This window comes from Uncinocarpus reesii, genomic scaffold (assembly GCF_000003515.1).
Source record: "Uncinocarpus reesii 1704 scaffold_2 genomic scaffold, whole genome shotgun sequence".
Taxonomy (NCBI): domain Eukaryota; kingdom Fungi; phylum Ascomycota; class Eurotiomycetes; order Onygenales; family Onygenaceae; genus Uncinocarpus; species Uncinocarpus reesii.
This window is the reverse complement of record NW_003052499.1, coordinates 3,179,165-3,193,178: the sequence shown is the minus strand read 5'-3', so window position 1 is coordinate 3,193,178 and position 14,014 is coordinate 3,179,165. Positions and strand designations below refer to the sequence as shown.

The following is a 14,014-nucleotide window of genomic DNA, read 5'->3' as shown; positions in this document are numbered from 1 at the left end:
GCTTACCCCCCCCTGGGCGCCAATGGAGAGGCGTGGATATTCGTTCGGCATCCAATGGGTGTTTTTGGCCTGCTCTCCATGCCAGGAACCACAGAGGCGGAGGACGCTACTGCAGGCAAGTTTCTTCCGGAGTCCCGTCCTCCCCCGTCCAGCTGCTCACTGGCTGGCGATTGACGAGCAAGAGGCTACTGGCTCCGCACTTAGGTTAAGGTCAACGGGTGTTGGCCTCGATCGTCATCGCTAGTCTCGATGAATATCCTCCGTATCCGGACAGAGAGCTACATGGCCCCATCAAAAATAAATGATTGCTTTTCTTTGCTTCGCTTCTTTTGGTTTTCCTTTTTGGCTCGTCACTCTTCTTTTTTTTCCTCTTCACGGCTGCGGGCATGCACGAGGTCCCGATGACATGCAGGTCCTACGGCCTAACGGGAGACAAACCAGTGTCGAGATCTGATTTGTGTGGGGGGGGAGGACCACTGTACACCGCACATCGAGCGTGGCAGTGGGTGTCTGGCGAGTGTCCAGGTTTCGTTTTTGCATGCTGGCAGCCTCCGGTGTGCAAAGAGTGAGTGAGAATTCCCGAATCATCAGATAAAGAAACTCTTGGAATCGCATGCGGCTGCGCGTTGGAGGCCTAAACGCTGAGCTTCGTTTATCCGACGAAACAGAGCGAGGAGCAATTGGATGGAAAAGCAATCAAAGAGAGCCATGTCAACAAGCCAGAAACCTGACAAGAACCTGACGGGAGCACGAAGGGATGCTGTGGGCCAACACCCGCATCAATGATCCGTAGAGCATGTATGTACATAAAAGAGTATCACGTCGAGCTCTCCTTCGACGGTTGAAGCCAAAGTACCTTCGATAGCCTCATACCTTACAGGTACCCGTTTTAACGCACGCAGCACAGAGGAGAGCAGGAAGGGAACCTTGTCGGCTGCGCCCATGCAAAGTTCCCGTCATGTCTAATGCACGGATGGTCATGGACAACCTCCCCGTCCGGCCTCCCTCTGCTCCAATGATATTTGCCGGCATTGTTGATCAATCAGATTTGGCGCTCAAGCACACCGAGTGTTTGTTGCCCAACTCGCGATTCTCAACGCCCACTGTGCATTCTAGGCCTTGGGCAATTGTTTTGATTCACTGCGCACACACAGTTGAGAGAGCGAGCGCGCGCGAATTTCTCACCCACGGGACCACTCTGGGACTCCAGGCTAGCAAGGGAGAACAGAGCATCTGATTAGTTAATGGGGCAACCGGGGGGTGATTTTTGGAAGGTTGTACAGCATCTGCACTAAGAGAATAAAAGTCGCAATGGATGGGGCCCTTTTTTGACGGGGATGGCCCTCGAGACTGTGCGGAACTGACCGCAACACCATATCATCGATCCATGCTCTGCCGTCAGGGCTCTTGACGTCAAGATCTGGATTCTGGAAAGGCTCGTGTCGGACAATTATGTCCCTCTTCTGCCTCTAAAAGGATCGGCTACTGATACCGGAATGACTGTTCAAATCAGGCCAGTTAGGGGGGGTAGCTTGCAATTGCCGGACGATCCGTTTATGCGACTCCTCAGATGTCGCCATGTGAAGTGTGAAAAAACCTGTCTGTCGTAGGAAGGATGATGAGAAGGGGAATGGGGAGAGCAGATCAGAGCAAGCCTGCTAGACAAACAGCAAGGAGGCGAGCTGGCTTGCCGCCGAGGAGAGAAACATTACAAATATCGCTGTGTTCTGACCTGGGTTCCCTGAAAGCGTACGGCGTAGATACATAGCCGATACTGCGACTCGAGTGTGTAGCAAACAATCCCATTTATTATTCCTCCCAGGGGAAATTAACGGGAATGCAGGCGGCATCATCCATCCTATCACCTACATATACATGAACTGCACCGTGCATGCTCAGTTGAGGTGGCTCTGCGTGCATTCGCGTCCACAGACCATCAGCCAGCCAAAGAAACCCCAGCATTCTGTGGAAGGGAGGGGCCGTGATGCTGCTGCTGCTGCTGCTGCTGCTGCTGCTGCTGCTGCTGCTGCTGCTGCTGCTCGAGCAAAGCGGGAGTCGGCTCGAGTTCGACGAGATGTGGCACAAACGAGAAGCATCGAGGTTTTTTTGAAAGTCTGACGACTTCAAACACGATGGTCGACAACGGATGCGCTCTCTGCCTTCAAAGCCAGCAGGATTTGGCGCTGTAGAACCTGGATCCAGATATCTGCAGCGCTCTCGTCTCAACAGGCGATCGTTGGAGCCGGCGCCACCAAGCCCTGATCGCCATTGGACTCCGGCATCCCAGCATTAATAGAGCCTGAAGATATCCGGCGGGGATCAAGGAACCTGACTGATCTCAACGTGGCTGTCTGCCGAACTATAACCCACACCCATCATCCCGTGATGCATCTTTGGCGATAAGTTGATGCTTTAGCCTTTGCGGTTGTTCCTCCGACAGACATCGACCTCCCTTTTTGCACACCACCCCCGGCCTCAGCATCCTCGCCGCTCCGGCCTAAGACCACCACCAGGGAGTAAAAAGCCAAAAAAGCCAAAATGCTCAGATCTGGATGGAGCCCTGCTCTTTGGGGATCGATCTTCAGAGCTCGCGTAAGGAGCTGCTGCGTAGGCCAGTCCGCCTCCCATTCCTATGCCCGATCCTCCACCAGCGGTGATTCTGGGAGACTGGAGACACAGACACATGGGTTGTCAGAAAGTGATCACAGCAACCCTGGATTGGCGAATCCCGTTCATCCTCACGTCTGTTGACACATTTTCCTTTCTTTTTCTTCCGTCTCTGCGTCCCTTGACTCTCGCTCTCCGCGTTGCCCTTTGCTTTTCCTGTCCAAATCTTCCCTTCCAGCCACCCTGCTTCTCGGCGGATCCGCTCAGCCCTGCCTGCTTGTTCCTCAGATTTGATGTGCATCTCCTGTCAGCGCCCCTCACTGGCTGCTCCCCAATCCATGCAGATATTCCTGTCGTACCGGCACTTCCCTGGTCGACTACCGTTGTCCACGCAAATCAGGCCTAAAAGAGGTACCCTTGCCTAGGACCTTCCGATTATTATATGCTCCGGCTGTCACGATCTCTTCGTTGAACTCCTCTGCCTTTCGTCTTTTCCTGGATGACTCTCTCCACCAACTGACCTAACAGCAAAACCACTCGTTTGCTTATTCTTCTTCTTCCATTGCTAGTCTTCTGCCTTCAGCTCTCCCGTAGCTTCAGGTGCAACTCCCATCTTGTTCCATAGAGCTAGCCGCCATCTATCTAGCTCCGGGAAGAGGAGCTCGTAATCGCTGTTCAGAGACTGTACCATATCACCCCTTGCTGCTCTTTTGAATTGTTGATTCTCCCTTCGTCTGTTCGCGACTGAGCTACAGCTCCCTTCGCCCTTCGCCGTTTACGCGGGAGACGTGCGAGAGCCAGAGTCAGGTCCACCCTGAGAATCTGTGTGATACACCGTTGCCATTTGAGTTAACGCCTGCTTTTTGAATCGCCCGTCGTCCTAGATCGAGCTCGCGAGCATTCTTTGTCTGGCCTTCGAAAACGTTAGTCTTCTGTTTCTTGTTCATCTTCGTGCTATCCGTGAAGTTCAGTGCATAGAGGGGGAACAGAGGGACCAATGGAGAAAAGAGGCCCTTTGAATATACCATTTCATTTGCATGCGACTTAGCTCTAATGCAATCGCTTGAGATTATTCTGCTCGCTGTCTTTCACTTCTTTTCAAACTGATCATTTGGACGATTCCAACCTCTGGCTCGACAGCCTGTTCGTTGAAGGAACTGTCGTGGTAATAACAGTCATTTCTAGGGTGAAAGCACAGAGCGAGACCATATCAGAAAACCAATCCTTGAGGCAGTTAGCATGTCTCATCAATATCACAGCGACGAGAGCCAGCAATACGCGTACAACAGAAGTGGCCAGTATGGCTTGTCCCAGCAATCCTTCCAGTCATACCCGCATCAACTCCTTCCGCCGTACAACCCTCACTCCGCTGATCAATCGCCGTTGAATTCCTCGTACACCTGCTCCCAGCCTCTCTACCCGCAGTCGCCTCCAAGTTCGTTGGCGTCTCCTGGATATCAGTATCCCCAGCAATACGCGGCGCAATCGAGGTATTCGCCCTCGAACCGATTCTACTTTCACGACTCTCTTCGGGAAGTGGAAATAGAGAGCCAGGAATCGTTCAATGAGCATACCATGCTATCGGAGCCTGTCATTCCACCTCTCGAAGGCTTTCCAGACGTCAGGGAATTCGATCAACTGATGAAAAGGTACAATCGGGTTCTCCTTAGACCATGTCGAATTGGAACACAAAGCTAATAATAGTGATATAGCTATGTAGATGATTTGTCCGTCAAGAAGCAGGATAAGGCCCTCATTCACTCAAGAAGAGCTCGAAATATCAGAATCGTTCTACTGGACCCAAAAGACACTGCGATTGAATCGGCCCAGTTCAGGTGTGTTCCCTTGACCAGCGGGAATCCAGCTTAGCCAAGTGCCCGAATTATTAGAACCTTTTATGATTACAGTTCTGATATTGGATTCTAGGTTCTGGGTGAAGAAAATGTTCAAACTTGAGCCTAATGACGGCAGAACTCCTGAGGTATAAACTCCTCTCGTTTTCGTTGAAGTAGTTTTGTACTGATATCCTTTATTACTTCAGTCTAAGCGGATGATCTGTCACGAAGGGAAACCAGTTGCTATTAGGGAGAAGCTTTTCAAGATCCTGACGCGGGCCCACCAACAGTGCCAGCATGGTGGCCGGGACAAGACTTCAGCACAAGTCCGTAGGATATATTCCTGGTAAGAAGAATCAGCCTGTTCCAACGGAGGATCGTACTTTTAAAAACTAACCCGACGAGCCAACAGGGTTCCCAAGGAGCTGATATCCCGATTCGTTAAAATCTGCCCAACATGTCAAGTTCGACGAGGAGGATCGCGCTTAACGCCTCCCAATTCCTGTCGAAGCTCCCCGAAACTCGAGGTAGTTGGGGGACCACCGCCAATTCTGTCACCTCCAGATTCGAGACGAGAGTCTATGATTAGTCGGCCAAATGCGCCATACTCACGGGCTGAACTTCCCCAGCCTACCCCTGGACTAAACTGGCCTGGTTCCCATCATAACAGTGTCCATGGCGGCCAATACCATGGACATTATCCCGTTGCATCTGGTCCAGCATGGGCCACACTCCCAAGATCCATGTCCACGACGATGCATAGCAGTAGTGGAATGCATGGTTCAATGGGTATGACCTCGAACCACATGGAGTACGAATCAACGTACGAGGAACCGCACAGCCTGCATGGGCCACACTATTAGCTTGCATATATTTGCCGCTTCTTGTTTGATTGTTTAATGTAAGCCTGGGTTTCCCCTCGAACCGTATACTCCTCATTTGAAGCGGGCTGATACTAAACCATGTCGCCACAAACAGTGAGGTCAAAGCCCTGGTTAGGACTTATCGAACAATTACCGAGGATATGTATTGATTTTCAAAAACTCTTTAAAAGCCAAGGCCACCAAGGGAAAAAGGAGCCGGAGCTCGTGGTATACTGTTATGGGTACATGGAAATAATGTACTTTTCCATTTCTCCTGACATTTATTATTCTCCTTTTTTCTTCGATCTTAATGTCTCATGGAACGGGTGTACGTTGATCTTCTTCTCTGTTGAAATCCTTTTTTTCCTATATTTAATGGGCTTTTTGGTACGGGTCTTTTTCTGGGATAGGTCTCTACACGGGTTCGAAATATCTTTTCTGGGCCAGCGGGTTATGGGATTTCATTTATCAGGATTGGGAATTTGTCCGAGAACCTTGCCGGGAACAGGTTCTCGAAGATGCAAGAAACACAAAATGACATGCTTCTTTCTCTCTTTCTCTCTCTTACCCTGGATATATTACGGGATATACGGATTAATGTCAATAGACATATATGCACGAAACTACCGAGACGAAGCAAAAAAAAAAAAAGGATTCTCGTTTCATATACAAGCCAAAAAGAAAGGGGAGCCTTTCCCCCATATCCTGACTTTGCGCACAATTTTTTCGTTGCTGTCCTTGTCATCCTTCTCTTCTTTACCTCTCCTTTCCTGGGATTTCCAGAACGGTCTGGATTTTTTTTTTTTTCCTCTTCCCCCCTTGACGGACGAATGGGCACCGCGCAATCTCCCGGCCCAGCCTGTGCGGCATTCCAAACGAGACCGATCACCCGCCCATGATCCTTACTCCTGGAAGAGAGGAGAAACGCTGTTCAGAACCCGCTCCGGTCGAGAAAAAAAAAAAACCAGCCTTTCTTTTCTAGGGACCCATGCATCATCTCTCTGCTCCTCCCCTCGCGCTTTCATTCGCTTGGGCATCAGCCCCCGGCTCTCGCCTCCTCCTGGAATGCCGTTCCATGCACAGCCGGGCGGTAATCCATGTTCAGATCCTCCGATCGTGCAGAAACCCTAAGACGTCCAAGTTTCACGGTTCGGAGTCTGAATTTTCAAGGACAAGGGGAGGGCGAGGGGAAGGAAAACGCAGAACCATGCAAAAAGTCGTCTTCCAAGAAGAAACAAACTACCTACTGCTTCTCTCCAGCGCAGTAAGTAGAACCGAAAACGAAACGCAAGACTAAGAAAAAAAGGGTGGTTTACACAATGAATTAAAACAGAATAGCCGACCATCCGTACATATCTATATAATCAGATGGAAAAGAGGGACTGTGTCTCCAAATGCAAGCTAATTTTCCCCGTTATAGTTCCATGATCGTTATGAACGCCCGATATAAACATCCAACGTTCATCACCATTCCACGTTTCGTCTGAGGGCACTTCCGGCAACTGTTACAATTACACTGGCAGCGAGAATTTTTTTCCCTTAAGGACTCTGTGGGAATAAGGTTAGAAATATTATTTACGACACCCAAAATAGGATGAACTGACTTGCTGTAGTAAATCCAGAAGAAGTCGGAGTATAGGATCGTCTGGACGATGCCAGCGATAAGGGCGATTGGGTCTAGGCGGCCTTCGGCGAAATAACGGTAAATCCAATTGGGGATGTATAACGCGCGATACAAGCCCAGGGCGAAAATGTAATGCGTCGTGATGGTCTCGGCTTCTCCAGTTCGTTGCAACATGAACAATTGAGGTAAAATCGCAACGGATTCAAGCCAAATGGAAAAGGCCCATAAGATCTAGAGAAATCGTATAAGGACTGGATTCACAGGGTATGACAGTGGGATGATAGAGAGGAAGCGGCCAGGCGTACCTCTGAGAATGTGTATGAGTACGGGAAAAGGATGCCTAGCACGGCACTGGCACCAAGAAGATATTCAACTTTGAAAGTGTCCAGGTTGGGATCTTGAGTTGGTCTGTAGTCGTTAATCATAAGGTAAATCGTATACGCGGAGGACGCAATAAAGAGGATTTTGAAAATAGTGTTATACGCGGAAAGGGTGAACGTCCAGAAAATATCTAACAGTTTTAAGCGCGTTTATTATTAGCCTGGGAAGCTTATAGAACGTGTTGGGGAGCTGTATATGTACCAAGGTATCGAGTAATGTAGACGAGAAAATATAGTGCTTGCGACTTGAACGAGATACCTGAACAGCTCTGTGCCCGTAAATACGAATATTAGCTGGATCATTCAGCGCAGGGGACTGGAATGCGCAGAGGCCATACGCTCGAGGACTTCATCTTTTGTAGTAAGATGAAGATCGAGACCAGGTGTGATAAATCGGCTGGGCGGAACAAAACACCGCATTAGCTTCCGAGTCCCAAAACGGTAAAAACGCAAAGGATAGGCCCACCTGTTATCCGGAAGATATTCATGTTGCCGGTGATATATCAGAAACGGGATAGAAATTGGTTGAAAAAGCAGACTGGAACCGTCGCAAGCTCGAGCAATGTTTTTTCTCCGAGTCGTCGTCGTAATATGGCGAAATTCAAGAACAGTCAATTGGAATTAGCGCAGAATCCGCCATGGAACAAATACAGCGCGGGTGGACCAAGTGCAATTCAGCGCCACTGACGGGAATCTTGCTTTCTTGAGCAGACAGCTGGGCGAATGTTGACACGAAGCCTGAAGAGCAAAGCGGCCGCGTTGTTGTCTTCTTCGGTGGCATCTCCATATAGCTCGCTTATGTAAGACCGAGCTCGACGCCACACTCCACCAGCCACAGTCGCGAGCCCCTGAATTACATATATATTTTGAGGCGAGACCGCAGCTTCACTTTTATAAATTTTCATATGAGCTGAAATTCAGTGAAGATGAAAGTTGAGATCCAAGAAGTGAGATGCGAGTCGAGTCTTTGTTAATAAAATATTAATATTGGTGACGGCTTTGGATAGCTCTTTGAATATGGATTCACCCAGCACAGTGAATAAGTCGACATGCTGGAGTATATATCTCCACCCAGCTTCATTGACTGAGATAACTAGAATGAGAGCATCATCTAGTGCCCTTGACCTTTCTCACAGAAAAAGCGTCTTTGAATTTGCATACCGTATGAGATAGCGAAGCCCCTTTCAGTGCTGCAACCTGCCTTCTTGCTGAAACCAATTCGAGCGGTGGTCTGCAAGCCCAAATATCCTAACCGCCACTCCTCTCTGTACATGTCATGGCTATCCCAAGGACTGAACTTGGTCCTCTGTCTCTTTCCATAACCGCATCTCCCCCCGGTTTCGTCATGCGCGACGCCGTTCCAGCCTCGTCTCGTTCAGCCACCACGCTCACGTCCTCCAAGTCGTTCTCCACAGCATCGTATAGTAGCATAACTGCGTCGCCGCTGCTCAAGCCCAGATCATATTCCGGCGATCATGGCAGCAAGGCCACCACAGCAGTGTTTTTGACCATAGCCGCCGTCCTGGCTTTGACTTTAGTTTGCGCCCTGTTTGTTCTCTGGCGGTGGAATAGGCGCCGAAAATCAAGCGCCGGGCTTGAACCGCCAAAGCATATTGATGGGGTGAAGAGAATATCATGGTTTCGGAATGAATGATCTTTTGGGTGAATGCTTGGATTGCAAAGTGAACAGTACCGTGCCTGATTGGGGTTGAAATTTTGGGGAAGGGATTCATGGCATGGAACATATTTATATCTCCCACCATATTTTTACTGCAGGGTTTCAGTTTTTTCTGGGAATCTGTCATCAATCACTATCATACATTTTTCACGATATAAAGCAACAATAGCAGGTACAGCCTAGAACACCATGCGCACAAGTTCAACAAAAAAAAATCACGTAGCTTCCATGTACTCTTCACATTAAATGCAAAAATCCCAGACTCACGCAACTCCATATGAAATAACCTCGTACAGGTGGTAAAATTACCTTTGAAAGACTAAAACGCCGCACCACCACCAATATCATCGCCCTCCGCCATCCGCTGCAAATGTCCCTCTGCAAGTTCACTTCTCAACGCTCCGGTGGCACTCTCACGGCTCAATTTGTCCCATTCTCTCAACGACGCACGTTTTGATCTCTGCTTTTCAGCAATTTGTTCCAAAAGTCGCTCTTTGTCGGCCTCAAGCTGTGAAATGCGCTTCTCGAAAGCGGGGTCAAGGCCGGAAGGAATAAGTTTACCTCCTGGAACGACACTTGGTAATCCTGAAAGGTGATTCGCGAACCGTTGTGTGCGAGGATATGTGGTAGATGAACTGCTTCCATGTCGAAAGGCCGGGCGGTGTGAATCGTAGCCCCCAGGACTTGGAGAAGGCATCCCACGACCTCCAGGGGTTGAAGTATGATAAGGTGGTCCGTGACTTGGACGACGGATATTCCCACCTCTAGGTGAATCACGCGGACCAAGATCTCTGCTGAAATGGGGGGTTCCTGAGGAGCCTTTGGGACGTGTTGGAGCTGAAAGGAGGGCTGCGTGGCCACCGCGTACTGACAAACCCACTCCTTTTGGAGCGGGAGGAGGAGACGTAGCTTGTGCTCTACCGCCGCTTGGCACTTGGGATATTGTCTTCGGCCCCTGGTCATCATTTGTGGGCGTCTGAACTGATAGTCTGCGCGATGTATCACCGGGGCCCCCAATCGAAATCTCTCTCACGATTGACACTGGCATCAGAGGTGCTCTCTCCGGGGCGGCTTAAGGATGCATTGGCAAAGGTACTTTTTGGTTCCCTGGGTGGGGAGATGGCCCGAGTCGTACCACCTAGGCGCGAAGTTGGCTTGCTCGAATGCAGGGGCGAACGAGGAGGGACTCCGGTAAAAGGTTGCGACCTGCTTTGATACGTAGTAGCATGCGTTGTAGAGCCGCCGTATTCTCGTGCTGGTCGGTCCATGCGAGGCGGCGGGGAGGAGCGACGGGATGCAGATGATGAGCCTGGACCAGAATTTGGACCGGAACGAGGTGGAGGAGACGGTGAACGACGACGCCAGCTTCTCCAGCCATATGATTCCCTTGGAGGTTCTCGTCGATCAGGGCTTCGTGGGCGAATGTGATCCGGTAGTCGTGGGTCCCCAAGTCGGGGTGGCGGCGAACGAGGTCTATCATAACGATTTCTAGGAGGCGAGGCAAAGCGTTCTCTTTTTGGAGATCGTTGCGAATAGCCCACAGGCGACGGTTCGCGCACGCGTTTCAAGCCAGGACTAGCCCCTCGAGAGAACGAAGGTCTACGCGGTGGCAGAGCACCCGGAGGAGACCGAGAGCGTCTCAAAAGTCTTGGAGGACTCCGTCCGTTTTCTCGTCGAGGAGAAAATCTTCTTGGCGGCGGTGGCGATCGAGGCCGGCCAACATATCCAGGTGCTCTATCACTTCCTCTGAAAGGGGGGGTTCTCGAACGGCGTCTGAAGGTGCCAGGCGACCTGCTTCGTGGTCGTGCTCGATCGGACGGTGCCCATGTATCCGCAGTAGGTCTTATTGGGGGCGGTGAACGGTTTCGAACAGGAGAGCGGCCAAATCGAATATCGGGGCGTGGAGAGCGCCGAGGCACGCGGTCTCCAGGGCGGTAGCTTTCACCTCCTCGCCGACCATCATCATACCTAAACCAAAGGACCTGTTAGAGTCCTGCAAATTGTAAAGGTGGCGATAAAAAGTATCTCGCAGCGTGACTGACCTTCGATCATAGCGATCACGATCCATATTGAGCGTGTTTGGTTCCCTGTCGCGTTATGGGAAAAGTGAGGGACTGACAAAAGGCAAGCAACAATGCTGGTTCAGAGAGAGCTGGTTTTGACAGCAAAGTAGAAAGATTAATTAACAAAACCTTCAGAGGCTTGGGAAACAAGTCAGCCTAATCAGCTAACATATTCCCAACAACAGACAGTGCCGGTTGCTGTTGTGTTGAGTGTCACGCTGTGCAGGTCGCATCTGATGCTGGACGCGGCTTTCTGGCGAATTTTGGTTTTCTGGAGCTGCAGAGAGGAACAGCCAGCGCTAAGCCTAGCCGGGAAGAGGTGCATCACGTGAACGTTAGCTAAGCACGGTATCGACGGCGAGATATCGAGAGACCAGGGACGAAGAAGCGAACCGAGAGGCACGGCGCACTGCTGCTGGTGTGGATAGCTGGCAATCTTGCATTCTTACAAAAGCACTTGGTCATGCTACTAACAGAACTCGAATTCGCGCCCTAACACCCGCCTCTTTCCCCAAAATAACATGAGCCCCTGGACACCTTTTTAATAGTACATTGAGACAGTTCCAATATTCGATGACTACCGTTTGGCACGTCTTTCTTCACTTTGCTTCAGTCTCTTGCGGCTCTCACTGGCAATCATATCGCTGAGATCTTCCTGGAAGGACCAGTCGGGATTATTTTGTTGTTGCCTCTCCGTGTTATAGAGGTTTTGTAAATTAGCCTTATTGATTCCATCGTGTGATTGTAAAGCGTCTGGATCAAGAGACACATCCACATCCCCCGGCTTCTTTCGCTTCCGATTTTGCTCTTCTGAACCAAGGAGGGGTATATTGGATTCTGCTGACTTAAGATCATAGACCCGATCACCTCCGAAAAACCCTTGGACTTGGGTTTGTCGTTCAGGTATGACTTGATACGCTGATCTGGCGTGAGGTGTCTCCTCAGTTTCCGTCCCACGGTGATGCTTACGAAGATCAAATTCCCCGGCAATGCTCTCTGCGGTACCGAATTCTGATGGTACAGCGGATACCATGCCACTGGGTGTCTCCAACCCACTTGGGGTTTGCAGACCAGCGCCAACTTCCTCTTCGTCCTCTTCCTCTTCTTCAGACTCCTCCTCCTCTTCTTCGGACTCTTCTTCAACCGGTTGCAACTCCCCCCACAAATCTTTCTCCACTGGTTCTCCTTGTTGCGCATTCTGTTGTGTCTGTAAAACACCAAAAATATCACCACCATATAATGGCCGGTTGTGCTCATCAACAGGAGGCTTGCCATAACCGCCAGGGTGATATCCCCACATTGCACCCGGAGGAGGCGGGGCATTGAGACCAGGAATCTTAAGAGCTGGGTAAGACGGAGGAGGGCCATACCGCTGTTGATTAATGAGCCATGGTGGGGGGGCGCCAGGCGGTATATTGAGAGCCTCTTTCAGTTCATCGCTGAGCTCGCCTGGGCGTAGATGCCGTAGATTAGTTTCATATTCTTTGCCTTCGTAATAAACCTCTCCATATCGAGTTAACTCCGGCTTGGTCTGGAATCTGAAAAATGCTTCGTATAGTTTCTGGTAATCGATATCGAGCTTTCCCATCTTGGGTTGCACTCGTTCACGCTGCTTTTGCTTGAGGGTCTGCTGGTCTTGTTTTTCCAAAACCGCATCGCGCATCTCCGCAATACCAGTTTCTTGAATGAATTTCGGGAGTTGAAAAGGTGATTTCTCTATCCCTCGTTTCGACGACAAGTATTCACGTTTCAAAGACCAGTGGCCGGGAACCGGTACTACATTTCGATATTCTTTGATGTGAACGAGAAGCCTAGGATCCGAAGCCGAAGCATCCGTCCATTCCACAGATTCTGGTTTCTGAACCATTGCTTTAAGCTCTGCCACGGATAACTTATTCATTTCTTTTCGTTTCTTCTTAGATACCTTCGGCGCGGCACTTTCTTCATCCTCGTCCGGAATGTCATCATCTTCGAAATATATTTCCGGCTTATCTGGCTGTTTGGACGATACGTCTTCGACCTCAACGTTTTCAAACTTTCCCATGACATCCCTATACATCTCAAAGAGTGGATCGTTTTCATCATGTTGAGGTGCGAAAGTTGTGGAAGAATAATCTGCATCTCCATCTGTATCGGCGCTCTTTTCTTGTTGCGCAGAATCTTGCTTCGTGCCCGGTTCCGTACGTGGCTCGGTTACCTCTGACTCTGAAGGGGTGACTGTTGCTGAAAGATCTCCATTGCTCTGTGTTTGAGCCTGGCCCATCGCAGCTGATTAGCTTCAGTAAAGATGCATTGCGCATAGGCTTCACATACCTCAGCCTTCTTGGCCTTCTTGCGGGCTCGCCTCAGCTGGTTCTTGGTGGGCTTCGCAGCAGCCGCAGCCATAACGCAGGATTTTAGGACCGACTTTTAGTCACTCGTAGTGTACAATGCAAACTCGAGTTTTCACGTTTGATGTCTATGAAGTGATATAAGTGGAATCAAAGTCCGGCTATAGTCAGGGAACGGAGACGGACGAGTCGTATATCTCAAGATTACAGATGCCGAACCTGTGGCGCGAAGCTTACGAAGTTGAACGGGCAAAATGCGTAATCACGTGATCTACAGCATTCGCGGCCCGTTTTCGAAGAGAATTGAACGATGAGAAGATAAGGGTTACGGTTGTAGAAAAAGAAGCATTATATTCTTCTTGCTTCCGTTTTACAGTCATGTAGAAAGCAGTAATGCAAATCCCATTACCCGAAGTAACCAGCCAAATTGAGCATAATGTACAAGAAAAAGTCGCTCCACATTGCCCCGGTGCCGTAAAATCGATAATCATATAAGAAGAAAAGAGAGAGTAAGAGAAAATCTATTTCTTCTTTTTCGCTTTGGAATCTGGGTGGAGAGGAACGAACTGTTAGTACTACGATCGATCTTCACGACTGTGGAAATATCTCACCTGTAGCAGTACGTTTCTTCTTC

At 49.8% G+C, this 14,014-nt stretch overlaps 6 protein-coding genes across 6 annotated transcripts; 3 read left to right on the top strand and 3 right to left on the bottom strand.

The window, feature by feature from the left end:
* Nucleotides 1–1,984: 1,984 nt before the first annotated feature.
* UREG_04066 (uncharacterized protein) lies at nucleotides 1,985–2,293 on the top strand (the record flags this gene model as incomplete). The annotated part of the gene is made up of 2 exons (XM_002544503.1): nucleotides 1,985–2,100; nucleotides 2,203–2,293. 2 exons carry the CDS (start codon nucleotides 1,985–1,987, stop codon nucleotides 2,291–2,293), a joined length of 207 nt encoding a protein of 68 aa, XP_002544549.1.
* Nucleotides 2,294–3,846: 1,553 nt separating this feature from the next.
* Nucleotides 3,847–4,594, top strand: UREG_04065 (uncharacterized protein; the record flags this gene model as incomplete). Its single annotated transcript, XM_002544502.1, has 3 exons — nucleotides 3,847–4,256; nucleotides 4,320–4,442; nucleotides 4,534–4,594. The coding sequence occupies 3 exons, from the start codon at nucleotides 3,847–3,849 to the stop codon at nucleotides 4,592–4,594; spliced, it is 594 nt and encodes a 197-aa protein (XP_002544548.1).
* Nucleotides 4,595–6,816: 2,222 nt separating this feature from the next.
* UREG_04064 (ER lumen protein retaining receptor 2) lies at nucleotides 6,817–7,797 on the bottom strand (the record flags this gene model as incomplete). The annotated part of the gene is made up of 4 exons (XM_002544501.1): nucleotides 6,817–6,853; nucleotides 6,910–7,160; nucleotides 7,235–7,440; nucleotides 7,776–7,797. The coding sequence occupies 4 exons, from the start codon at nucleotides 7,795–7,797 to the stop codon at nucleotides 6,817–6,819; spliced, it is 516 nt and encodes a 171-aa protein (XP_002544547.1).
* An 857-nt stretch (nucleotides 7,798–8,654) lies between these two features.
* UREG_04063 (uncharacterized protein) lies at nucleotides 8,655–8,963 on the top strand (the record flags this gene model as incomplete). The annotated part of the gene is made up of 1 exon (XM_002544500.1): nucleotides 8,655–8,963. The coding sequence occupies one exon, from the start codon at nucleotides 8,655–8,657 to the stop codon at nucleotides 8,961–8,963; it is 309 nt and encodes a 102-aa protein (XP_002544546.1).
* Nucleotides 8,964–9,306: 343 nt separating this feature from the next.
* On the bottom strand, nucleotides 9,307–11,055 carry UREG_04062 (uncharacterized protein; the record flags this gene model as incomplete). Its single annotated transcript, XM_002544499.1, has 3 exons — nucleotides 9,307–9,968; nucleotides 10,021–10,955; nucleotides 11,030–11,055. 3 exons carry the CDS (start codon nucleotides 11,053–11,055, stop codon nucleotides 9,307–9,309), a joined length of 1,623 nt encoding a protein of 540 aa, XP_002544545.1.
* A 572-nt stretch (nucleotides 11,056–11,627) lies between these two features.
* On the bottom strand, nucleotides 11,628–13,435 carry UREG_04061 (uncharacterized protein; the record flags this gene model as incomplete). Its single annotated transcript, XM_002544498.1, has 2 exons — nucleotides 11,628–13,304; nucleotides 13,364–13,435. The coding sequence occupies 2 exons, from the start codon at nucleotides 13,433–13,435 to the stop codon at nucleotides 11,628–11,630; spliced, it is 1,749 nt and encodes a 582-aa protein (XP_002544544.1).
* Nucleotides 13,436–14,014: the final 579 nt, after the last annotated feature.